The sequence below is a fragment of the Delphinus delphis genome, chromosome 16 (assembly GCF_949987515.2).
Source record: "Delphinus delphis chromosome 16, mDelDel1.2, whole genome shotgun sequence".
NCBI lineage: Eukaryota > Metazoa > Chordata > Mammalia > Artiodactyla > Delphinidae > Delphinus > Delphinus delphis.
In genome coordinates, this window is record NC_082698.1 from 13,542,346 (window position 1) to 13,569,586 (window position 27,241).

Below are 27,241 nucleotides of genomic sequence, written 5' to 3' on the forward strand. Positions count from 1 at the left end.
ATCAGCTCGTGGATGCTCATAACCTAGAGAGGAAGAGAAGATCCTTCGAGCTCCTACAGAAGATGGGGAATGAGGACACTGGCCTCCTCAACAGCAACCCTGCGTGCCCGAAGACAACAGCAACCCTGGCCTCAAGACTCTGAAGGAAAAGGATGTCCAGGCCAAGAATTATACACCCAAACAGACTAAGTCAACCAAACTCGGGATAAAGTTGAGGGAAGCATAAAGATGCTGCTGATAAGCAGGACCCCAGAGGACTTTACCTGCCGTGCACCCCCTCTCAGGAAGCTGCTGGAGGACGGGTTCCAGCATAATGAGAAAGTAAACCGAAAGAGAGGAATACAGGAAACAGAAGAGAGGCAAAGAAGACGCCCAGACATTAGAAGAGGAAAATCTCTGGATGGCCTAGGGAACAACTCTAGACTAGAGCAGGAAGTCAGAATGATGTGGGACAGATGTCCACAAACAAGCAAAAACACAGAAAGGTTAGGTCTGTGGAGGTACTTGTCCATATTTAGAGGGTCTTTCATCTCTGCAAGAGTTTGAGGGATATATTCATAAATGCTACACAGAAAACTAAGAAAATAGAAAGACATCATAATTACTAACTCCAGGAAAAACAGAAAGTTTGTAAAAAAGAAAAGAAATAATCACAGAACCCTACAGAGCTCGTCTTTGAATAATATTTACATAGTCACAATAATGTCAATACTGAATGCCAATCTAACCAAACCTGTAATACAATTGTTTCAGGAGAACAGAAGGTGAGAAAACATGTGAGTTGGTTGGTTGATATTTTCAGGTAAAGCAATAATGGCATTAAATCCTCATCTACTGTATTAGGAAGCTGGTGGACAACGTCAGAAATTGGAAAATCAAAAAATAGGAGTGTACACATTATTTAGAGACATAAAGGAAATTAGCAGAAGAAACAACTAAAAGAGTTGAAGGTGATCAAATCTGAGGAAGAGATTTGGAGATGAGGAGGCATGGGGCAAAGACTGCTGCTTTTTCATTATGATTTTTATAACATATTTAACTTAAAAATTGTGTACATGTGTAACTTTGATAAAAAAATAAAATTTAATTAATTGTGAAAAGTAAATCTACCCATTTTGACACAGAAACATAGAAAAACAGGAGGTCACACAGTGTGTAAATGGCAAGATTTGGGTTTTTCAGGCATTTCACAAAGATGGTGATCAATGCAGAACAATGGAGGAATAGACACACAGAACTATTAACAATGAATGTCACAGAGGACTGGGCTGGGACAGGGGGAAAGATGAATATGAGATTTTTACAATTTTTACTTCCTCAGTCCCTGTACTTTGATTTTTTAACAATAAGCATGAATTACTTTCTAAATAAAAAATACTTTCAAAAATTCATCCTCTTAAAAACAGTTTGTAATGGATAAAGAAGATGTGGTACATATACACAATGGAATACTACTCAGCCGTTAAAAAGAATACAATAATGCCATTTGCAGCAACACAGACCGACCTAGAGATCATCATACTAAGTGAAGTAAGTCAGACAGAGAAAAACAAATAGCATGTGTTACCACTTATATGTAGAATCTAAAATATGACACAAATGAACTTATTTAGGAAACAGATTCACACACATAGAAGATAAACCTATGGTTACCAAACAGGGAAGGTGGGGGGAGGGATAAATTAGGAGTTTGGGATTAGCAGATACAAACTACTATATATAAAATAGATAAACAACAAGGTCCTACTGTATAGCACAGGGAACTATATTCCATATCCTATAATAAACCATAATGGAAAAGAATATGAAAAAGAATACGTATATGTATGTATAACTGAATCACTTTGCTGTACACCAGAAACTAACGTAACACTGTAAATCAACTACACTTCAATTAAAAAAAAATAAAACTACGTTTGTTGTTCTCTTTCCCATAAATGTTATTACTGTCCACATATATTTAATATAACTTGTCCAGTTCAGAAGTGTGAGGAAATGCTGAATGTATTTTTCACCTCTCATTTCTGCCCAGGTCTGATGCCTTGATATTAATTATGCCTCTATCAGGGGTGATACAAAAACTGGAGCCAAAACCAACCCCAAAGCTCATTGCTAACCTAAGCACTGACCCCATTAAGTGACAAACAGAAACCATCACTTTATCATCCTGCTACCGGCAGCTCAGAAGGACTACAATAATGAGACCCAACCTGGGGACAAAAATTCTAGAACCAGAAACTCGCGGCCCAGTCTTACCCAGCTGCCACTTGTGGGAACACATGGTCTCCATCATCCAGATGGGCAGGGCTGGCTCCAGCATGGCAATCCCCATGTTTGCAAAGCAGATGGACCCTTAAAGGGAGGAAGAAGGTTAGTGTCCTTCTGTTTGGGGTCTCAAGTGTCCCCTACCATTTCCAAACACAGTTAAATCCCATGTGCCCACAGCCAGAACAATCAGCTCAGATACCCAGAACGTCTACTTTTGTAAGAAAAAGACAAATGACAGGTCAAAGGGATAGTGGGGAGTGTTGCTTTGGAAATTATTATTATTACTTAAAACAACTAGAATCCCAGAGTCATAAAGTGTGGAAGTGGAGGAAGGCTTAGTGATCACTAGGTTTAACCTTCCCAATTTATTAATGAAGAAATGGAGAAATCCAAGTTATTATTGATTATAATATTATTTCATTACTTCATTATTATTCATTATCGTTATTATTCATTATTACATTCATTATTATTAATGAAGAAATCCAAGTTACTAATGCAGTAACTTGCTTGAGGCTACTCAGCAGCTCGGGCTGACCACACACAGACTCAGGCAACCTGAGGCTCCTACACCTATGTTTCACCGTATAACAAACACAGATATTTCTAACGATGCCCTTAGTTGCCCAAAATTCAAGTGCATTTAGTGCAAACATGCTGTTGAGGGATTTTTTTTAAATCAGCTGTACCTATAGGGTATCCATGCAAATATCCGTTATCACTGTGTTAACCAGAACCCTTCGTAAATGTAGAACCACCTGGAACAACACAAATTGCCGTCCCCATTGTTCTGAGAGCCTCCTGTGCTGTGTGCCGTGGAACCTCTAATTTGCTAGACTCCTGATTCAAAGAACGTTGCGCAATCATAATTAAGGTGTTTACATACGATGAAAGATTTTTTCATGCTTTGTAGCATTTAAAGACAGAACATAAAAATGATGCTGAAATGGCTGGACTCCCCTCACCCATCTATTCCGTGTTTTCTTAAATTCTGTATTTGTCTATTTGACGTTAATTACAGGGCCAAGCTAACAACCAGAGTTGTTCGTCTCCCCTGTGATCCGGAACCCATACTCTGAGTCCCTGCTTTATCTAACTCTCACCCACCTCACCAGTATCTCCTGCCCTAAATCCACCCAGGCAACTGGGGAGAGCACCCAGACTGGAATTATTTAAACTAGCCAATCCTAAACTGCTTACCCTCCCCTACCTTTCCCATGGAAAATCCACTTTCTCATGCCAATGCCTAGGTTCTGGCCTGGGTCTTCCCCTCGTCCCTTTCTGCCTCCTGACCAAACCTAGTGCCTCCCCATGTGGCCCTGAGCGACGTGGCATGCCCCCTTTTCTCCAGAAACATAAGTAATAAAATCATCCTTTGGTGGTATTAATCTCTCCGTGTCATCTCGTCACTCAGTCGCCTCTGTAAACTAAACCCCAGCGGTACAAACGAGACACCGCCTGCCCCCCAGCTCCACCCCACACCCCACCATCCAGGCTGCCCGGACCTGCCGACAGCCTGACCCTGAGTGCCGGCTGGATTTCTATATTTCCTCCAAGGGTGGGTAGGGGTGAGACAGTGAGGGCCCAGGCAACACAGCCTGCCCACACGTGTGCCCCGAGGTGCAGGGACTCGCATCTCTGGGCCCCCATCTCTCACCACACATGTCCTCACCCCCCAGTTCGGACAGCCAGGGCTCCAGGGGAATCTCAGCTCTGGAATGTTTCCTGTGTCTTGCTGGGGACACAGTGAGGTCCCCCTGCATGAGGAGGTCGCCACACCAGGCTTATAACCCTTTGGTCAACAGGCATGACAGACAAGGTCTAGACCAAGGCCTCTTATGTGGTGCCGGGACCAAACCCAACAGTATACACCTTAACAAAAGCAGCCTGGGATTTTGAAAGCGGCTGAATCTGAATGCCCTCAGGTGGGGCGTGCCTCACTTCACCCAGGCTCCCCCCAGCCCTAGTGTCTGTGACTGCTGCTTAGACACACCTACCCCTACCTGGAGGGAACCCTGACCGGGCCTGAGGCCACACTGCATGGATGCCCTCTCCGGCCTGATGCCGAGGGTCACTGCTGACCACTGTGTCCAGGCCCAGGCCGCGTAAGGCTAGTCCCTCACGAGGCAGCTCCAGGCCTGTGTCACTGGGGTGCTCTTGGGAGGTCAGCTGCTTGGATGGATGCAGCTCATTATCCTCCCCAAGAGCCACAGAACCCCAGGGCGTCCTTTGAGCCCATCTCGGCCAAGAACCCAAAGGTGTCTTCCAGCCACCTGTCCGCCGCTGCGCAGGACGCCCTCTGCAGAAAGAGAGGCACCCTTTGGCCCTCTGGGGCCCTGCTGTCAGTCTCTATTCACAGATGCCAAGGTGAATCAGAGCACCCCCCTAAGGCACCGGCAGGGAGGCCATGGACCCATTCCAGAAGTTCAAGGCCAAACGACGACAGCCTCTGACACAAACACAGTGAGCAAGTTTGGCCCAAAACAATCCTCTGTGACTCAGGCATCTCTGCCCCAGATGAAAAACAACAAAGGAGCCTGGCTGCGTCAGAAGTTAATGACAGAAGAAAACCATTTCTTCTGACGTGTAACCTCTTTGTGCCTTTTATGTTTTTCTACAGCCCAACGTTTCTAGCAGCAAAATGAATGCTGGTCCTCACCGCCCACCCCCACCGCCTGGCTGGGAAGAACCAGGGGTGCTGGGGGAGCCCCACCTGCGGCGATGAGGATGTACGGGTCCTTCAGCAGGGTGGTTAGCGGCGTCCCCTTCTGGCTCTGTCAGGGACAACAGGGGTTAGAAGAGGCCACGCGGCCACCACAGCACCCGCCTTGCCCCGCCGCTCACCTCTGGCTGCACCCGGGATGGCTGGAGCACGAAGAGCTGAATAGCTACAGGAGAAAAAAAGAAGAGGTGTGGCCCCCAGCACCTGCCCACAGGGGTGCCAAGCTCAGGGCCCCCAAGATCACGGCCAAGGGGTCCACGTGGACTCACTCACCTCCATCCAAGAGCACCAGGGCAGCCAGCACCAGGAACGGAGCTGTCTTCCCCACAAACTCGTACAGCACACTCCCAAAGGGGGGGCCCACTGCAAGGAAGAGAGAGAAGGGCCAGGGCCGGGCCCGGGACTGATGACCGCCCCCTGGTCTAGAACCATCTTGCGTTTCTTGCGTTTCTCCCTCTACTTTGTTCCAAACACTGTGTGGGGTGGCCACCCTACATTCTGTTCAGGACTGTTAAGTTGCCCTGGCAACTTCCTCCAAGGGGTTTCACACCTGAGACATGGAATCACTCCCAAAGTAAAGGTCAGAGGAAATAAGACCCAGGCAACGAAAGTGCACAGGAAAATGGGCCAGTGAAGACTTCATGGTCATTACACACCAGCACAGACAGGGACTGTGGGCTCCAGATGAAGGCCAGGAAAGTAACAGAAAACGGAGAGGACCTGGATCTCTCAGGGAAGGTGTTTGCACCTGGTCTGGGAGCTCAGCCAGGGCAGGTGGAGGAGGCAGGCTCGGAAAGTGGGAAGGTCCTCAGGTGGGTGGTAACTCAGAGAATGTTCAAGAGGAGGGGCCTTGGCAGACCGTCCCGTTCAAAGCTTGGGTTTACACCTGGGCCCAGGAGGGAGGTCTGGGGAGTCCAGGTCCTCCCAGGTCAGGACTCTTCCCACCATTTTTCAAAGGCTCCATGAAATGAGGGAAGAAACAGTGGACACTAGTGTGAAAGGGGGCTCACTGTCCAATGCCAGATAGGCCCCTCCCCCCAGGTGGCCCCCAAAGTGGCCCTCACCCACCTAAGACCCCCATGGCCAGGCCTCCCAGGGCAATCCCCATGGCATTGCCTCTCTCCTCGTCATCTGTGTACACGCTGGCCAGCATGCCCATCCCTAAACAGGAGAAGAAACAGCGACAGCCAAGCTCTGGGAGCAACAGAATAACCATCATGACTCGCCCTCCCCAACCCCCAGCCCAGACTGGTCTCCCCACACCTGCCAGACCAACAGAACATAAGGCCGAGCAGCACCCAACAAGGTGGCACCTTCTCTGAGAACCAACCACCAACCACCACCACCACCACCTAGATTCCCTGAACTATTCCAACTCATTCTGTAAAGGGCTGCCAGCCTGGACAATGACGGTGGCGCCTCCGACAGATAGAAGCCCCGGGGCACTGACTTAGGCGTTTCCACACCTACCAGCTACAGAAGAGCAGGAGGAACCGATGCCCTGCAGGGACCTGGCGATCAGCAGGAAGGCGTAACTGCGGGAGAAGGCGAACACTGCGGAAAGAGGGGCCAGGCCACAGTCACTGTGGACCCGCTGGTGCCGCGACCAGATCAGCTCAAACAGGGACCTCCCTTAACCCGATGGGGTATTTCCGTGTTAACCACACTGTGCTTTTGCTCCCTGAAGACTTCTCCTATCAACTTCTTTCTGCAGTTGTGGCCAACACACCCTCCCACCCCCACCCCCGGCTGTGTTCTCAACCCCCAGCTGGTGGTGGCCAGAGCCCACCCGGTGACCCCCACTCAGAAGGCAAACGTCAGACACTTACTAACTGTTGAGATAAACATGATGCAGAATCCCGTGAACATTGGAATGGGATAGCCGATCCTGCAGAACAGAACCACAGTGAGAACCTGGTGACCGCTGCGTACTCGTGTAGCCTTGATATTGAGTCTCTCCTGCTTACCCTTTGGGATCAGGTGGATAAGTATTTGGTCAACTTTTCTAAAAATTCATATACTTGGTGCTTCCTATATGACCTTTCTGTGTTTGACTGTCTTGGAACGTGAATACATTTACGGATTGCCACTCTGAAATTTCTCTGGAATAAATGTTAATAAAATATTGGCAAGTAACCCAGAACACGTTCAAATACACAGCCCCTGTTTCCATCATTTTGTAAAAATTTCTTCAATTGCAGTCTTTGCTAGAGCTTCCCCAAAGGGACAGCTGCAATCAAACAACTCTAGTAAAAGGTCATCAAGCGATTCAACGGGCAGCAGATGCAACGGCACTACATCTAAGAGGCATTAGGAAGCAAGGAAATTTTCAGATCTGTCTTCATGTTGACCCCAATGAAGCCAGCTGAGAAAGACAGACCTTGTTTTCTGTGCAAAAATTCAACATCCTATTTGCTCTGTAAGACCACTGTCTGTACAGGGCTCTGCTACCAGGCGGACAGGGGAGGTGGGGAGACCTTGGCCTCCTGGCATTACACCCCTACCGGGACACCTGGCCCTGCCACTTAACCCAGGCAAATCTCCCCTCGGCCCCGCAGAAAGACCACCACCCACCTCCCAGAGCTGGAGTGGGTATGAAATGAGATATGGATGTTAAACTGCTACCAGGGCATCCAGAACAGAAAAAGTGCCTCAGAAATTTTGTTTCCTCCCTCATTCTCTTCCTTTTTTCCTCTCTGTTTCTGCAGATTAAGCAAGCAGGTTGGTCCCCGCCATATGGACAGGGCATGAGAGTGAAGGCAGCTTCTTTCCCTCCCACGACCTGGCCTGAAGGGGCCAGCACTGGCTGAGCTACTGCCCTAAAGGAGACCTGTGTCAGCCCAGGACAGCCCTGAGCATCTCCAGGCCTCATCTCCCTCCAGCCCTGGACCCTCCAGATCCTGGAGAGAAACCAAATGAGGAACAGGAACCCCGAGTCCCAGTCAAACAGCCTGGGAGGGCTCTTCTATTCCAGGCTTGAACAAAAAAATCATAACACAATACCTTCACCTTAAGGTTACACTCCATTCTCTCCACTTACACACGAGCTCAATGATCTGATAAGGGCAGACGACCACCTCCCCATTTTACAGATGAGGAAATTGAGGTACAAAAAAATGACTGTCTAATGTCCTAGGGCTAATTTCACTCAGGGCCATTCAATCCAGTCCAGGACGTTTCCATGCAAATTTTACTACCTCCTCAGGTATATGCCAAAAGGCATACATGGCTTTAAGTAGAACCCTCTAAAAGTCCTGGGCACACTTACAAAGTTTTTTAACTGCTTCATGTGCATCCGGAAACTAAACAGCATCACAAAATCATAGCATTCTCAGGCAGTCGCCCTCCCACAAACCCAGGCAAAGATTCCTCTACTGTGACCTGAAATGAGCTTGTAATTCACAAAGCAGGGCTTGAAGCCAATCCTGTGAACTAGGAAAGATACCAGAGTCCTGAACTGCAGTTCAGATGCCATCAAATGACAGCTTCTCCCGTCTCAACTAACACCGAGCTCACTGCTCTGTGCCCTTATTCATGTAGGAAAAGAAAGCCGTTCACAACACCAGGTCCAACATGGCACTGCTGGATACTGTGAAGGAAACTTCCAGGAAACTCAGAGAACTCACAGGCAGTTTATTTTCTCAGCAACTACTGCATGTCTGGGGGAAGAATGGACATACGACCGCCCTGGAATAAACACAGGCTTCTCATCCCTTTCAACATCCTACTTGGAAAACCATACATACGTCAAAGCTATCGGAATACCAGCAATGTTATGTCCAGTCTACAGCCCAGCCACTGGCCAAGGTCACCTGGCAGGACACAGCTGAGGAGGGCTCCTTCTTACCAGGAGGCTCCAGCACTCCCAGAGACCTGTGATTCTCACCACAATTCCGCAAGGTAGCTGGCTTTATCCCTATTTTCAGATGGCCACATTGAGGCTTGGGGAGCTGCCCCAAATTCAGGGCAATGGGCGTACCTCGTGTGTCTCAGGTGTGGCAGGGCCTGCTAGCATACACTTTGGTGGGGACACCAGTCACAGGAGCAGAGGTTCACACAGCTTGAGTGGAACCCAGGGCCCACAGTATCTTTTGAAACCAGGTGGCTCCGAACCCACAGGGCTGTGTGCTTACGGAAGATTCTTTTTACCAAGGCCAGGTGCTGTGTTTTCTTTAAAAATGCTGTAGCTACTGTTTTGTCTTTTAATTCCTTTGGGATTTTAATAAAGCATGAATGGAATAACCAACCGGCAAAGCTAGAAGGAAATTCAAAGGCGGGCCAGTCCAAACCCCCAACGTGGGTGAGAAAGCCGAGGTTCAGAGGTGAAGCAAGCCAATCGCTTCTGATGCCACCAGGCTCCCGCTGCTTCCTGCTTGTTACCAGACACATGTGCCCTATGCCTTCACCACCAGCCAAGCCGCTGGCAGGGCTGCCCAGTGGAAAGTGCTGGGCAGCGCCCTTCCCTGGAGCTCAGCCCCACGGCCAGTGTGGCCCGAGGGCCAGCTCCTGGCTCTCCACCCTCAGCCTCTCCTGGCCCCCTGAACACCAACCTCAGGAGACTTGCTCAAGGCCCCAGGGTCACTGAGTGATGGGCAGATCGCCACTGTCCTTTCTCCTTCCCCACAATGTCTCCTAAATGGACAGAACCCCAACTGACATTAGTCATAAATGTCTGATTCGGCCTCTTGTCCCAACTCAACGCCATCTCAAGTAAAGTGCTACTAAGCAGAGCCACGTCTGATGTGGCAAACCTTTAACGAAATATCCCTTTATCACCCCCTCGTGAGTCATCCTGGCCCACAGTCATCTTCACAGAGCATCAGGGAGCAGTTAATCCAGTTGAATAAAAATGAAAATCATATATTTGAATCCTAGAAAAAAGTGCAAAGCAATAAAAATTATATTCATTACATATCCCTACCCAGTCAGCAGAGAAACCCCACTATGTCTCTAAATTGTCACTGGCAATCAGTACTTATTCTCTAATGCTCCTAACTAGTTTGTCTTTACCACAGAGATTAATGTAAGCTCTCTTCCCAGGCTTGCTAAGACCTGGGTTCCCTCTGCTGTGGTAAGTGACAAAAGCAAGGACACAGAACAGGGGACAGGGAAGGGTACAAACTGTCACCAGATGAGACAAGAGGTGACATCTCCCATTTCGATTACCTCAACATACTCCCAAAAGATGAGCAGCAGTAAACGGAAAGGTATTTTACATTTGTTAGGATATACTAGGAAGCTTGTGGTCAACCATTGCATAAATAAAACAAAATTCTTAGGTTTAGCCCCTGGGTCTGTCTTTTTCAGCTATCAGATGTGTGTGGGGAATTACGCGAGCCTTGGATTTCTTATTCTCCAGGGTGTTCACCGACGCACAGGTCACGTGAGGGCTTTGCTCCCATGAGAAGTACCCAATTCCACGGCCAGCTTCTTCTGATTTTGAAGCAAAGACGCTGTCACACCGTCTCCACCACCCTAATGACATCGAGGATGGGAAATCCCTTTCCAGCATAGCTGGTTTCCCTGTCCATGGAGGAGCTTTTTGAAAAGGTCACTGCTTATTCCTACAAAGCCCACTTCAGACCAGTTGCCTAAAGCTAAAGGGGAAAAAAAAAAACCCACAGTAGATTTTGTAGAGATTTCATGCCCTGCGGCTTTCTCCCTGTCTTTCAGACGTTAGCTAAGATTTGTGAGGAAAAATAACTGGCTTTCAAATATACTAGGTAACTATGGAAATAAATTAAGTCACTGACGCTGGCTTGATAAAAAGCAGGCCACTAACACAATGACCAGCCGGGGAGGGAACCATCCCCACCCCTGTTAACCCTTCCCCAAGCTGCCGGGTTCGTTTGGAATATCCTGGGTCTAAAGATTCAACTACATGTAAGCCTTACGTTAAGCAAGTGAACGCCACGATGCCTCGTTCTTAACCTGACTTACAGAAGAGAGAAACGTAAAGGTGGTTTTCACATTGTTTACCAGCCTGGAACATTCCTTTTATGTGTATGTCTAAACTCCACTTGCCGGGCCAAAAGACAACAGGTGTTGCTAGTATAAGTCCTTCTACCCCCTTTTACTCACAGCTGCAATCATGAAATGAATACTTAAACTGGAATTATAAAATAAGTCACACAAGCCTCAAAGATGGCAATCAGACCAAGCAAGGCACCCACAGGCTTTGGAAAGTGCGTTACTGGACGTGTGATCACCACACTCGACAAAATCTAAAGGTCCTTTGCTCCCTACCTGGTCACATCTTATTCAGTAAAAATATAGTTCCCAAAGAGTCAATGAAACGGGAATTACTTGTATCATATTAACAGCCAAATGAGCATTTAAATGCTTCCCAAGAATTGTCATTTTTTATTTTCAGGGTTTGGCATGAGATCTTATCCAATATTTAAAACAGACAGGCAGCCTGCGTCACCACAAAGCCACTCACTCAGCAGCATCGTGACCATAAATTATGGGGCCCCAGGTTGTAACACGGGGGTTCAGATTATGACCTGTGTGATGTTGGGTGTCTCATTTCAGAGTGAGTCCCACTTACGGCAAGAAGCTTTAGAAAGGAGCGGCTCCAACCAGCCTGTCTCTATGGAGCTCCCCTCACATCTCTGGGGATGCAGGAGGCCTTTCTTTTCCCCACTATCAGAAGCACTGCAGAGACAGTAGGAAGTTGGACCAGCTCACATCATGGGCTGGAAAAAGATATTTTTCTAGGGCCAGGGAGGTGAGGGAGGATCCATGTCCCAAAAATCAGGCCGATTTTTCCTAAACTCCCTCCCATTGGATAAAAATAGCACCCAACAACTTACTGTTTGAACCTTCCCTCATTCAGCCTGGCACACAAGGGAGAGCCCGAGTAGATGCAAAAAAAGCAGATTTTGACCTGCATTGTTTATATTTCGTAGCCAAAGGTACAAACTGTGTAACAGTAAGCAGATGGAAAGAACAGGAAGGAAGGAAGCCATTGGCCAGAGAGTCTGGACAAATGCTTTCTCCTCCTGAGTAGCAAACCCTTTTGCCTATAATATACTAAGACAGGGGCTTCCCTGGTGGCGCAGCGGTTGAGAGTCCACCTGCCAATGCAGGGGACACGGATTCGAGCCCTGGTCTGGGAGGATCCCACATGCCGCGGAGCAACTGGGCCCGTGAGCCACAGCTACTGAGCCTGCACGTCTGGAGCCTGTGCTCCGCAACAAGAGAGGCCACGCTAGTGAGAGGCCCGCGCACCGCGATGAAGAGTGGCCCCCGCTTGCCGCAACTAGAGAAAGCCCTCGCACAGAAACGAAGACGCAACACAGCAAAAATAAATTAATTAATAAACTCCTACCCCCAACATCTTCTTTAAAAAAAAAAATTAATACTAAGACGGACCCAAAAGCTTTTGCTAAAGTCTTCTCAAGATCTGATGCTTCATGTTTTAACTACTCCTTAACCAGAAACATATTAACCAAGTGTAAAATGCTATTGTAAACTCACTTCTTTACAACACTGAAAATGTGAGTCACACGTCTTGTTGGTAATTGCGGATGTGATTGGCACAAATTACATCAGAAGGCTATTTGCAATGGCTTACAAAGGAAGAGTCTGTAGAGGGAAATGTATTTATCACTTCTCTGAGCACAGCCGTGGAGTGCCCAGAAATGCTGAAAGTCCCCAAATTCGTATCTACTGGGCTTGGAAAATATTAGAAAAAAATTACTTATCATGATCACTTTGGAGGGACAACAGAGTTTGTTGTCCTACATCATTATTAAAACTTGTTTGCATTTCCACATTACAAGGCAGTGCTAGAAGATGAAGATTATTTTGAAATTTGCTGGAGAGCTGGGAGAAATCAGCTAGGGATTAAAATTTTGCCCTCAATAAGTTCCGAAGTGGATTACGCACCATACCAATAGACTAAACCTCACAGGTCACTAAAGGAAATTAGTTTTCTCTTGGCAGATAATTTTTTGGGAGCCCCAAACGTGAGCCTTAGGTGGCTGCAATGTCAAAGCATTTGGAGTATTTACTAGGGGAAAGGTCTACACTGGTTTTAAACAAGCTGCTTGCCTGGTAGCATAAGCGAAGCATTAAAAACAAGAATGGGGTTTTTTTGTAAGCTTTTCATTTGCCATTTACGTTTGGAAGATTGGAACACTCACATCAGTGCAGCCGAGTTTCTAAGTATTACGCTGTGCAGCTAGTGACATTCACGTCCAAGTGATTGGCAAGGCGTTATTACAATGATGTCCTCAATTTTCCCAATATAGTATTTGAGCTGTTTGCTTTCTCAGAATACAAAACCCTGAGCTGTTTCCTGTAATTATACCACATGCATTTTAAGAAGCGCTCTTAGGCTTGAGAAAAGAAAGAAAACCCTGTAACTATGAAGGTCTGGCTGGTTTTCCTCCTGAAGAGCAGAGGAACTGCCGAACGTCACCGTGATGACGGTGCCTCTTGGTGGGCTCCCAGTCAGCCCAGCGTCCTGCGGTAACTTGCTCAGCATTTGTGCAGCAGCCTGATAACACTACACAGCAAACTGCAGGCTGGATGTGGCCTGGGACGGTTAAAATGGATTCAATGGCCCTACTCAGCGCGGAAAATCGAATCACAGAAGTTGAAAACGTGCTTCCATCGGACTCCCCATGAGTACGTTACCGGCAACCTGCGTGCCAGAGGACAGCTCGTGCAGAGGAGGGCGGATCCCCTCTCTGAGCCCCTGCCAACACCCCAGGCCTCCCACCCCGCAGAGTGGGCCCCGCTCTGAGAAGGGTCCCCTGCCTGGTTTAACGCTTCTGTTGTTGCCATCTTGAAATGCTTAATAATATTTTAATAGAAGGCCCGGCCAGCCCTGCTCCACCTTTCCCAAGGCCAAAGCCTGGTAAATGTACAGACCTCCCTGCTCCCAGCCTGCAGGGGGTGCTGGGCTGACCTGCTTAAAATTGCGCTCAGCTCTCTGTGCCCCCCAAACAAGCCCCACTCCTCTCTCACCTAGCACATGAGGCCTCTTATAGCTCAGCCCTGCCGGGTCCCCCCCCCAGCCCCGGCCTCCTCAGTTCACCCCGCCCCCTCTTTTATTCTCCTTTTTTCTCTAGTCCTTGTCTTGGTTCTTGCTACTAGGCCTGGTTCACAGGTAGGACTCTGGGCACCGCCCCATTTTTCACATTGCTGCCTTTGGGGTCACAGTGTTACATAGCGGCCCACCACCACCATTCACACTCTACCAGCTCCCACTCTTTGCAGCTGACACCTCCTCCCCTCCTCTGCAAGCCCCCTGTCCTGTACTTGGAGTCCCCATTCATCAGGCAGAGCTGGCCCACCTCAGCTGTAGAAGAGCAAATACTTGCTGGATGGCCACCAGCAATGGAAATGTGAACAGTTATTCAAAATAATGTGGGTCCCAAAAGACTCCAGAACATTGAGATTAATATAAAGCTAGTTTGGGCAGCTTGAATCATCCAGAAAAAACACCTCTTCCCTTTGTGCACGTGGATGCAGCTTAGTAAGTGGCAGGGGAAGAACTGCTACACAGCCTAGGACCTCAGTGTCAGATGTTTCATATACGCAGCAGGACTACAGGTCCTGTGCCACGTTCCCCACCTGGCCATCCCCACGAGCACTGAGACGCCAGCCCTGAAGGAAACCACCTCAGCTGTCTATCAGGAAGTGCATGACCACAGGTGCAAGAGAAGAGAAAGCCACATGGTACGTACAATCCCACAAGGATGGTCATGGTGGCAGTGAAAAGGAAGACCAAATGGGAAATCGTCATTGACTAAGGACAGAAACGTAAGGCGAAGGAGACTGGCTTTTTCCCCAGCTTTGGTTTTCCAGATTCTGATCAATGAATGAGAAGCAAAATCCCAGGTGGAAGTGATCTGGAACAATATAAACATCAAACTTTTTGACCAAAATGATATAACCCACCTGTTGGTCAACAGTCCTATGAACGGGTTGGTGAGGAGCTGGACGGTGGCTTTCGAGGCAAACAACAGGCCGACCTGCACGTTCTCATTCAGGAGGTCTTTGTCTTCACTGGGACAGTCGGAAGGGGCAGTGGACCTGTTAGTCACTGTGCGCTGCGTGGTGGCCTCATGCAGCAGCGCCCCCTGAAGGCTGCCGGTGCTATTGCCGGCGACCACGGTGGAGTTGTCATAATAGGAGAAGATGTTCTGGAAGCTGCCGAAGGTGGAGGCTTTGAGCACTGGCTTGGCAGTCTGGATTTCTATAGCATCTTTCTCATGCTCGATGCTGTACAAGTAACTTGGGATGATGGGGACTGAGAACAAGAGCAGGAGAGTGGTGATTACACTGAAACCCTGCCCGGGACCAAAGCCAGCAAAACCGTGGTCTTGTCAAACGCTAAACGAGGCCCAGAGAAGTGGCATGTCTGCCTCGGGAATGGGACCTCCGCGCCGACACTGAACAATTTCACGTTGCTCAGCTCTGCGAACAAAGCCCCAGAGGCTGGGAGAGCTCTCAGGGCAGCTACTGTGCAGACCTGACCCACCCCAGAGATCCCCGTTCTCAAGGGCTTTCCCATTACAGGGCTCCTTCACAGGAATATTTTAGGAAAGCAAGATTCGGTCTGAAGTCTAATCAGTGCTGACCTGGGGTCAACCAGTACTTCTCAGAAAGAGGCTAGAAAGACCTTTAAGTGAATGAATCAAGGAAACAGAAATCTAAATTTCATTAGGTGTCTTAGAAAAGAATAAACCTGCAGGAAGTAATAATTCAGAAATTCTGCAGCAGGCCCACTTCATCTTTCCATTACTTGAGTGGGAAGCTTCAATGTTTCATACAACCTGGAAGATCTGAGACTTTCGTAGAGGAAAAGAAAAACTGATATACTGGAAGCTTCGGGCATGTGCATCACAGAGCATTCAAGACAAAGGAGGATTCGGGCCCTGTTACTGAACTCAGATGAGCGCCCCCCGCCCCAGCTCTGATATTCCTGGAAGTGAAACCCTGGCTGTGTGATGTTCTGAAAACCATCGAGAGAGAACCTTAAATGGAGAGAAGGGAAACAACCCTTTAAAAAATCATTTTTTATTCATTACAAATTGGGATATTTTTAAGGAAAAGCATGTCAAATCTGTTGCTGTTAATGGTGCTAATTAAGAGAACTGGATGTCAATTACTTAGTTTTTCAAAAATCCATTACAGGAAAAAGATGAAAACCAATGCCGTTAAAATTGCTCTTGATGTGGGTCCTGTAATGTCTCCATGTCAAGTCATCTGTGGAACCACTACCTTTAAATGTCCCTTTCTTTTATGGAGGGAAGGATTTTGACCTGTTCCTTGATGTGATAGACCACATTATTGACCCACCTTTCCGGGTAGCATAATAATTATTATAACATTATTTTGAATCCTGGGACTTGCTCCTCCTTAATAGATTTTTTTTTTTTTAAATCGCGTTGAAAGTGACAAAGGGAAGCAGGAAATTATCAGGAGGAAACACAAGTTCTGGGTTTTATCTGCTGTCACATTTTTTGACCGGACCGCCAGGAAAACGAAGCCACAAACACGGCTACTAGCCTAGACGAGGCAGTCTTGGGGAATGTATTTTTGCAAAACGTCTTCTCGAATTTTCCCGAACCGCGCTCGGGTAAGCGGGACGCCCTAGGAAGGGGTACCCGGGGAGTGGGGGGAGGCGCCCGGTCCGTACGTACCCACGACGGTGAGCAGCATGTTGTCCAGCAGCAGCGCGAGGAACACGATGAACAGGATAAGCTTCCGCGAGTGACGGCTCTCCTGCAGCCAGCGGAGCAGTGCCAGCTCGCTCAAGGCCATGGCTCCGGGGCTCGGCTGCGGGCGCGGCGCACGGTCGGTCAGGGGCTCTGCCGGGCTGGGGGCTCCCCCAACCCCAGGCCCCAGACTTCGCCCGGCCCGGCCGCCAAAGGGGCGCTCGGGGAGCGGCGCGCACCGGGCGGCGCCGGATGGTCCCGGGCGTCCCACCCTCGGCTTACCTTCGGCGAGCGCGTTCTCACCGGCACCTGCGCTCCTTGTTAATAACGCCCGCGAGCGCCGTCTGGGCCGGATCCTGGGCGCCGCCCGGCTCTCCGCCGCCCCCGCGGGTCCCACTTAACCCCCTGCGTGCTCGGAAAGTGCCGCGGGACGCCTGCGCACCGTGCGTCCTGCGCCCCGGGTTTCCCGGGACGCCCTGGAGCCCCGCGCGCGGCGCCTCGGGGGGCTTCCCCTGCCCTCGGCCGGGCTCCGCTCTCCCCCGCGCCCCGGGGGGCGACCCGTCCCCAGCGCCGAGCCCCGCGGGCAGGGAGCGGGGTCGGCGTTACCTCAGGTGGTCTGCGGCTGCCTGCACCGAACGCCGTGGGCTCCGTCCGTCCGGGCGGCTCCGGGTCTCAGTCTCCGCCCCAGCGCCCGGCGGCCGCCGCTCAGTTTACCGGCTCTGGCTCTGACGTCAGGGCCGGCGGGGGCGGGGGGCTGGGGCGCCCCGGCCTCCGCCCTCCCGCGCCGTCACTGCGTCGGAGTAGCCACTGCCTTCCTTTCCCCGCCAGGTGCCCGACCAGGTTCTGAGCCCGGATCCTAAGGTCGCCCCGTCCTGAGCAGACCCGAGCCCCTGTTCCTGCACTTGGCCGTGAGCCCTGGGAACCCGGGTCCGGGTGAAGTGGATGGGTCGCAGAGGGAGGACGTCAAAAGCCCCAGGCCGAGAGGTCAAGGATCCCAGGGTGAAGGGTCAGGGGCCAAGATAAGGAATCAGGGATTAGTGGTTTCACCTGGCCCAATTAGGCGCTAAAGCTCTCTTTGAGCCTCCCTGTTCCTGAAATTGGCCGTGAGAACATGAAGGCTAGCGAGTGTGCCAGGGAAAGAGGTCTTAGGGTGTTGGGAGCCGGGGACCGATCTCTTTCCTGGAGAAGCCACTCTGCACCCCACCACCCCTCCCCTCTCCCACCTCGGTATCATGATGCAGGGTGCCACTTGGAGTCTTTGACCATCGGGTCCTCGGGTACCCTCCAGATGGTGATGTGGAAACGGGGAAAGGGGACATCTCTCAGTGTCACCCCACAGTGAGAGTGGGGTTCTGAGGGCCCCAGGCCCTGAATCCAATTCTCATAAAATAGGACCATGTCACCCTGAGCAGGGGACACTAGAGAATAGGTGAGTGCCTGGCGCCTTAGTAAAAGGGCTTATGGGGCAGCTGCCCCAGGCCCTGTGTGCTGTAGTCCTCTCCCCTCGGCGTTTTCCCCAGGGATTCTGGTTAAAAAGATGGTTGAAACAGGCAAAGTGCCTGTGTGTGGCTGACCTGGAGCTGTCATCCTCACTACCAAGGAGTAGCAGCCCGCCTTTGATTTCCAAGTCCCTCCATTTTATAAACAGAAGAGAAACAAACAGACATGCCCCAAACAGAGCTGGAGCTTTGAAGACCCTTCTGGGGGCGGGAGAAGCAGGAGCTGTTTTCGCGGAAAGCCACTTGAAATAAACGTTGTCTGCTGCAGCCTCAGCCGTAGAGTCTGGCCTTGTTTTCTTAATGTTTCCTTGTCAGCTGGAGACTGCTTAGAGCAGCAGGGTGATGTGTAGGGCTCCCCACTCTCTGCACCTCCTTACTTCCTTCCCAAAACCCCCCTGTGCTGCCCCCGATGTGAGAAAAATGGTTGGATACGTAAGTAGGTCAGGAACATGCGGACTCTGGGATGTCCCAGGATATGTGCAACTTAAATATTAAACAGGGAGGAGAGAAGGAAAACCACTTAGGAGGAGAGAACAGATGGCAGGGAGCTGTTTCAGCTGGCTGTGAAGGATATCACGTTCATGGGGTGCCCCAAAGTGCCTGGAGTTTCAGAACAAAGACACAGGTCCTGCCCCTGTGCCCCCTGGGCAGGCAGGCATCACGGTTAAGGGCTCTTGTCAGGATGCCTGGGTCCCAGTCCACTCCGTCCTTGATTGGTGACCTCGGGCACATCATGTATCCTCTCTGTGCCTTAGTTTCCCCATCTCTGCAGTGGGGATGCCAACTGGACATACTGCAGAGTTGTTGTGAGGATTAAGTGGGGATCCACAGTCATCCCTTAACACAGTCCCTGGCACCAAGTGAGAGTCAGTGTCCACCATTCATCCATCCAACAAATATCTGTTGAGCTTTTAGTGCATGCTAGGCACCGTGGTTGATACTGGAGAGACATTAACGGCCCAAAGAGACAAAATCCCCATCCTTGGGGTGCTTACACATTCTGGTAGCAACACCACAACAGTGAACACAGGAAGCCACACCAACTCCAGCCCAGGCAGCTGGAGGAATATGGCCCTAGGGAAAATGCCAGCCCCTGTATTCCCTCCGCCTGATCTCTGCCACCACCCCTAGAGCACCATGGCCTATAACAGTGTCTTCAAACTTCTTGTTGACACCCCCAAAGAGCTTTTAAAAAGATAGGTATGCCTCACACATTTCTCAGTTGACATCTAAAATATTCTTTCATCATAAATTTTAATAGTTTAGGGGTATATTATGTAAATTCACCTTTATATATAAAACCATTATAACTCTTTTAAATGTACCCAATGAATTATAAAACTACCATATTATATTTTAAAATACTAACAAGTTTCTCTTTAACACTCAAAAATTTACATTGTTTCCTTTATGCCTTCAAAGTATATTTTCTTTCTGCTTTCAACAGAATTTTATCCAACTGTAATGTTTTTATTATTTAAATCCAGTATTCACCACCTTATCTATTATATGAACTGCAATAAATATATGAATATGCATTAGCTTTTTAAAATTTTCTTATGGCCATAAGGTTCTAAGTTCTAAGGTTCTCTCTAAAATTGTGTTATTATAACAATTATTAGTAGTATATAAATGATAACGCCTCAGACATATAATATGAATTTTGATAAATATTAAACACAAAAAGGAACACTATATTAGAAGTGCATTACCTGATGAGATGGGTGGAGAGAGGATTTTTGGAGCCTTAGAAGAAGAGAAAGTATATTGTTTTTATGCCTCAGAACAATGTAACCCAGTAAAATGGTAAGAGTCAGGTTGGGTGGGAGGTAAGCCTTTCCTCGTCAACTGAGAGACAGGAGATTGTTGAAGGGGGAGGTGATAAAAGAGAATCCTCGTGTCTCTACCGGGGTCCATCTTAGCCAGATCAATTTTTAAATACAGGACATATGGAAATTGAGGGTCTCCTATGGCTTGGGAAGTCTTCATACATACCCAGTGTCCTGAAGGAGCCAACCTGGGAGGCCCTGCCTGATCTGGGACTTTGGGACTCTGTAGCCTCTTATTCAACTCAGCCCCTGCCTTTCCCCTCCAGCCACACTGGTTCCTCAGGACCTTTGCACATTCTCTGCCTAGGAATTTCTTCCTCTTCTTCTTCTAGTTATCACCTTCTCATTCTTCATTACCAGCCCTAGTACCACTTCTTAGGAGGAGCCACACTTTCATGGACATCCCCCAAGTATCAGACAGGCCCCCTTCTCCTATAAATCTGCATGGAACTGTTACTTCCTCCGGAATATGTCTGTCCATGAGGAACAATACTCACATAAGTGTGATCGGTTATCTCTGTCTCCCTAGGTTATCAGGACTGGGGATACTCTTCTTGGTCATCACTGAGGTTCCAGAACACAGCTGATGCTCATTAAATACCTGCAAAAAGGATGTGCTCTGGGTAAGTCGGGTTCCCTTCTGAGGCGGAGCCATGGGGACCAGAGAGAGAAGCACCGTTGCTGGAAGGCAACGGTTACACCTCCCCCCACCAGAGGCCACTCCTCTGGGACCAGGCTTTGAGGAAGTCCCCTAGTGAATACAACATTTATTTGCTCTTCCTGGGCACTCAGACTGGTGAGCTCAACCACCTTTTTCAAACACTAGGGACTGGGAAGGTACAAAGGTACCACCAGGGTTGACTTTTTTTCACTAAATTTCAATATTTAGGAAAGGTAAGGCATGGAGCTTTCTGGAACATAGCAGTTATTTGAAATAGGCATTATTTGAGATAAACTAACATGAGTTTAAGCTATGAATGGCAACCTGATTGGGTCAGTTTTACAATTCTGTGAACTGGGGCATGTTACTTAACTTTTACGTGCCTCCGTTTCTCATCTGTCACTCAAGCATGATAAGAGGGGCCCCTGACAGAGTTGTTTTGGGGATCAAGGGAGATGATCCTTGCATAGTGCCTGGCACATAGCAGAGGCTCACACTTTAAGTGTTCCCTGGCCTCGGGAAAGTGAAAGTGAAAGTGCTGATAGGTGGGAGGTGTAGCTGGTCTGTGGGGAAAATCCTCGGGTGCTCCCCCAACCAGAGAACTTGGAAATAATGAAAACAAACTTATGACCTGGACATTATGCTGTGAAATGCAAACAAAGGATCAGAGCAGAAATGGACAATAGAATCCTGATGAGACACAATGGTTCGTGGGCAGCAAAACCTGATACGCTGGTTAACACATGGGTAGAGAAAGGAGGTGGAGTACCCAGTGGAGAGCCAGGCACAGGGTAGAGCAGGCTGTTCGTAGACAGAGGAAGCCCCAATGGCTCCCAAGCTCATGAAGAGACACTCAGACCCACTAGTGATCAGAGAAATGCCAGTTAAAATGAGAGGGAGATGCAGCGCTACACCCGTTGGACTGGCAACAACTAGGAAGCTGGGTAAAAGCCGTATGTTGGTGAAGATGTAAGGAAATGGGGACGCTTTCCTTGGGGGTGGAGTGGGGACTGGTGCAGCCTTTCTGGAGAGCAATCAGGAGTGCTTGGTGGAATTAAGTCAGCATGTACCCCCTGATCCAGTCTACGACTTGGGGAAATCCCTAAAGGGGAAGAACTAGGGTAGGCATCGCAGTGTTTTTGGTGGCAGTGGGAAGTTAGAGGCAACCTCAGTTGGGAATAAATAATTGAAATGTGGAGGATGCTCATGGTGGAATGCCATGTAGATGGGATTTCCCCGGGTGACTGTGCACAGGTTTTACTAAGTCTTGAGTATGAAGGAAGGAGGAGGAGAGCAAGTTCTTTAACAAGATTGCTTGTTAGTTCAGTAAAAGCTAGAAGAGCACCACTTATTTTGGAGGTTTCATTCCTATTCAAGGGGCCGTATGAAGCCCCTCAGAGTGGGTGCCTTTGTAGAGAAGGGGCCGAGGAGTGAGCATCTGGGATGAAGTGGGAAAGTGGAAATAAACCAAGAAATGGACCTTGCAAGGACCAATGATGATAGTACACGCAGAGCTGAGACAGATGATCAACTCAACTCCCTGTGCACGTGGTTCCCCCCAAAGGGGGCTGTGGCCTGTGGATGCCTAGAGAAGTCAAAGCCTTTCAATACAGAGTTGGCTGTTCTGAGCGCTGTACGTGGGTTTTATCTCCTGGGGCAGGCAGGGCTGTGCTGTGTCTCAAGCCAGACTGACAGGAAATGAGAGCAGATGGAAACCAAGGTCCAGGAAAGAACGGAAAACATCAGAAAAAGTAAGCTCTCTGGCTAAATGCAAAAGACACAGGTGGTTTTCTGTTTTATTTTGTTTTGTTTTTTGCCTTTTCCCTCTTATTTTCTTTATAAGCTTTTAACTGTTTAAAATTATAACAATTGAGAGATTTATGGCACGGGTAGGTATATTATTTATAACAACTATAACTTAAAGGACAAGGTTGGTTGTGGGGCTATAAAGCAGCCAGATTCCTGTATTTTATGTGACACGTGGTATATTATTAACCGTAAATGGACTGTAAAATGTCAAAGTTGTGTATTGTAATCTCTAGGGCAACCACTGTATAAGTAATACAAAGAAGAATAAATAGCTAACAGGAAAATTAAAATTAAATGGAATTCTGTAAAGTATTCAAATACTTGTAAAAGGCAGGAAAGGAGGAACAGATGAGCCAAAAAAAAAAAAAACCCAGAGAAATCAAGCAGAAAACAAAAAATAAAATGATAGATTGAAATCCGACTATATTAACAATTACATTGTGTTCAGGGACACACGATTAAAGGACAGAAATTGTCAGAATGGATTTTTTAAAATATAGTCCCACCTTTATGCTGTCTATAGGAGACTCTTTAAATGTAAAGACACAGGTAGGTTGAAAGTAAATAGATGAAAAAAATACACCATGCAAACTGTAAGCATAAGAGGGCTGAAGTGACTACATTAATCAGATAAAATAGATTTCAAAACAAAACTTTAACTGGTGACAAGAAGGAGATATCATAATGATAAAAGTGATTAATTCAATAGAAGACCTGAGAATCATAATGTATATACACCCAACAGTAGAGCTTCAAAATGTATGAAACAAAACCAGACAGAATTAAAGAGAGAAAAAGACAATTTCACAATCCAAATTGGGGAATCTAACACCTAGACCAAAAAATCAGCAACGCAGATGATCAGAATCATGCCATTAACCACCTTGGTTTAATTGATATTCATTTAGCCTGAGCAAATAGCAGACTTCACATTCTTTTAAAGTGTTCATGGAAGGTCTCTGCCAGGAGCTATCTCATTCAGAGAGGTTTTTTTTTTTTCTCTTTGAAGCCAGCTCTACTGTTGTTGAACACACATACAAAGAGTGAGGACACAGTTTGTTTTAAATGCATTTTATTTTTACTCTTTTCTGAGTTCTTCTGCATACTGCAAAAGCACATTTTCTGTAGGAAATTGAACCAAATCTACTGTTCTGGTTTTAAGACAGAATGGCAAAGCAAATGTCAATTTACTTGAAGGAGGCCTTGCTGATGGCCAATGAAATTAAGTCATAGATGCTCTAACTTAATAATTCAATCACTGAATTAACTGGCTTCATGCAGCATTATCTGTAAAATGTGGGTCTCCAGGTTTGGCCACTTTGATAGAATCACTAACCTGTCTGAGGACATTTGCTGTAATTAGAGGCTACAGAGGAGCCAGCCAGCTGTGAAGGGTAGTGTTTCATCAGCTTTATGCCTTGATTCCCCACTCTCACCTGGACTTTTCAGTCATCCCCAGTGGCTACTCCGATGGCCACCCAGCCCTCCCATAGTCCACCCTCCTCACCAGCTCAAGGGAGTTTCAAAACACCAGGGTGGTCACGCTACTTATTCCCTGTCTAAACCTTCAGCGGCCTTGCACTTGGGATAATGTCAAATGTCTTCAATGTGGCCCAACGGGAAGTGCCTGGTCCAGCCTCGACCACTCCTCCATCTTCATTTGCCACATTGCTCTTGACTCTGATCTGAAATTGGATTCCCTTATAATTATCTGGGCTCTCACATGGCTTCAGATATCTTTGTGTGTCACGAGGGTCCCAGCATTGCAGCCTGAGGAGCCCTGGCCCGGAGGCCCTTCCCAGCCTGGGTCATGCAGCCTCCACACATCTTAGGCCACTTGGCCCCTGCCTTCCCCCTCCAGCCACAGAGGGCTCCTTTCAGTAGGGTTCCCTGCCTCAGGGCCTTTGCACTCTCCATTCCTTCTGCCTGCGAAGCTCTTCCTCTCCCTCTTTGTCTGATTATCTTTCTCATTCCTAGTCTCCCATCTGTTCATACATCCCGTACTCCTTCTCACCCCAGGGCCTTTGCTCAGGCCATTTATGCCGCCTAGAATGTCCTTCCCTCTTACCCCTTTTAACTAGTTAGCTCCTCCTTAGCCTGTATGTCTCAGGTCAAGACACAGGTAGGTTGAAAGTAAATGGATGGAGAGGTATTTCTTCTCAGGGAAGTCATCCCTGACCCCTATGCGTTTTTCCCCTGTACTATATTGATAGGTCCCTAAACCTTTCATTCCTGGTACTTTTCATTATAATCACAATTTTACTGATGAGACTGTAATTAATGTCTGACTTCTATATCCCTCCGCCACGCAAGCTGAGGCCAGGGCAGGACCTCTGGCGTCTTGCTCCCCACGTCATCCCCGCAGAGCCTCACACTGCCTGGCACAAAGTATCAATAAATGCAGCTGTTGAGTCAGGTTTCCCTGATCATTTAAGCAGTGAGCGCCCTCTGGGGGTAACTCGAGGAATTGACCTCTATTCTCACAGGCTGTATAGAGACAGCAAAGTGCTATGCCCAGCCCAGCTCATGTGCCTTTGCAAAAGTGACGTCCTTCACCTGCACTGTTCACCCCCTTTCTCCTACCTACCCAAGCCCCTGCCTCCTCCTACCTGGTTGGGTTTGAAAAACCTTTTTCCCACTATCCCACCAACTCACCAAAAGACCCACTCAATTTATGATCCCATAAGGAATTGACATCTCTGCTTGTTTAACAAGCCTCAAATAATTGAGTCATTTCATGCCCCCTCCCTCCCCAGCAGTTACCTGCAGCCATCCCGCGCCCAGCCCCAGCCCCCCAGCCTCTGTTCCTTCCTGACTCTGAGTCTTTGCTTAGGCAGATCCATCCACATAGAATGCCCTTGGGAAGGGGAGCCCAGCCAGAAGCCAAACGCCCAGATGTCATCACATGGTCACGTTTTCACCATCAAAGCTGAAGGCTCACGGCCATGGGACAGGCGTCCTCTAACTCTGTAGAACGGCTCCTCTTTCCTTTTAAGACCCCCCCAACCCCAGTCACCACCTCCCGCACAAGCAGCCTCTCACCCGCTCCCTGGCACCAGGTACTGCCTCCAATCTATCGGTGACTCAGCGGATCTCAATGAACCACTGCTTCCAACGAGCCCCTCCCCAGCTCGAGAGCCTGAGGCGGCTCGCTAATGCTCCTGTCTAAACCCTCCTGCCTACGTTTCAGGGTGGTCCGCAATCCACCCACTGCACCCCCAGCTCCCACCCTCTGCTCTAATCACACTGGCCTCCTCGGTGCCCCAGCAACAGACATCATTCACATTCTCCTCGTATCCCTCTGACTGCAAATCTTATTCCTCGCCCGAGAGCCCAACTCAGGTGCTCTGTCACAAAGTCAAACCTGGGATGACCCACAGCCCGCCCTGGGCCACTACCTCCAAGAATACACAAAGCCCTGATAGCCTGTCCCCCAAAGCATTTACCAGCCAGCGCTCTTCCGCAGTAGGTCCACCTGGGCTCATTCTTTTTTTTTTTTTTTTGCGGTACGCGGGCCTCTCGCCGTTGCGGCCTCTCCCGTTGCGGAGCACAGGCTCCGGACGCGCAGGCTCAGCGGCCATGGCTCACGGCCCCAGCCGCTTCGCGGCATGTGGGATCCTCCCGGACCGGGGCACGAACCCGTGTCCCCTGCATCGGCAGGCGGACTCTCAACCACTGCGCCACCAGGGAAGCCCTGCGCTCATTCTTTTTCTTTTTTCCACCTGGGTCATTCGCCCCTTGATGGCAAGGGAAGCAATTCCTTCCTCTCTGTCTCCCCCAAGGATGGCTTGCGCTGTGCACCGTACAGAGTAGACCCCTGGGACCGGCATCAGAGGCACAGTGAGGAGCCTTCTGCCTCAGTGTGCGCATCTGCACAGGCAGAGTGGATGGGCCGGGTAGACCTGCCCTGTCCAGTCCAGGAGCCACTCACCACCCATGGTCACAGAGCTCCTGAAATGCCACAGGCCGAAGCGAGACGTGCTGTAAGTATAAAATCCGCTGTATAGCACAGGGAGCTCAGCTTGGTGCTCTGTGATGACCTAGATGGATGGGATGGGAGGGGATATATGTATACCTAGAGCTGGTGCACTTCATTGTACAGCAGAAACTAACACAACATTGTAAAGCAATTATACTCCAATAAAAGAATATGAAAAAAAAATACACACGGAGTTCCAAAGACTTAGTATGAAAAAAATGTAAAGAGTTTCACTAATGTTTTGTATTGTTACATGCTGAAACAATATCTTAGGTACATTACGTTAAATAAAATATATTATTAAAACTAATTTCACCCGTTGCTTTTTACTTTTTTAAAACATGGCTGCTAGGAATTAAATTACCTGCATGGCTGGAGTGTGTGGCTCACGTTATATTTCTGCTGGATGGTGTGGGGATAGAACATCAGTGCTGGAAGGGGCCTCAGACGTCATTGAGTCTAATGGCTACCTTTCCACGCGAGAAAGCAGACTCAGAGAGGGACAGAGGCATGCCCAAAGCCACACCACGTGTGAGGTCCGGGCAGTGAGGACTAGAGCCCTGCTCCCTGGGCCTTCATGGTTTGGGGACAGCTGGTGTGCAACACTGGAGGGGCCGACAGGTGGGTGCCCACAGGCAGCCCTCAGCAGCAGAGGATGCTAGAAGGGACTTGGGAGGCTCCCCCCGCCCACTCAGGGCTGTCTTTGCCCACTTGCTATGCTGACCGCATACCCAGACGTCCGCAGGGCAGGAGATTTTAGTGGATAATCAATAGTCCAATAGGGCCGACTGCAAAG

General features: G+C 48.7%; 1 protein-coding gene across 1 annotated transcript in view; it reads right to left on the bottom strand.

Moving 5' to 3' along the window:
- SLC18A2 (solute carrier family 18 member A2) overlaps positions 1–16,951 on the bottom strand; it is a 36,183-nt gene extending 19,232 nt beyond the window's left edge. The window contains exons 1-9 of the mRNA XM_060034011.1: positions 16,654–16,951; positions 14,906–15,257; positions 6,820–6,878; positions 6,461–6,544; positions 6,059–6,151; positions 5,264–5,353; positions 5,113–5,156; positions 4,982–5,042; positions 2,257–2,352 (exon numbers count right to left, since the gene is read on the bottom strand). Coding sequence (XP_059889994.1) covers positions 2,257–2,352; positions 4,982–5,042; positions 5,113–5,156; positions 5,264–5,353; positions 6,059–6,151; positions 6,461–6,544; positions 6,820–6,878; positions 14,906–15,257; positions 16,654–16,774 — 1,000 coding nt within the window. The 5' untranslated portion in view covers positions 16,775–16,951. The remainder of the gene's footprint in view (positions 1–2,256; positions 2,353–4,981; positions 5,043–5,112; positions 5,157–5,263; positions 5,354–6,058; positions 6,152–6,460; positions 6,545–6,819; positions 6,879–14,905; positions 15,258–16,653) is intronic.
- Positions 16,952–27,241: the final 10,290 nt, after the last annotated feature.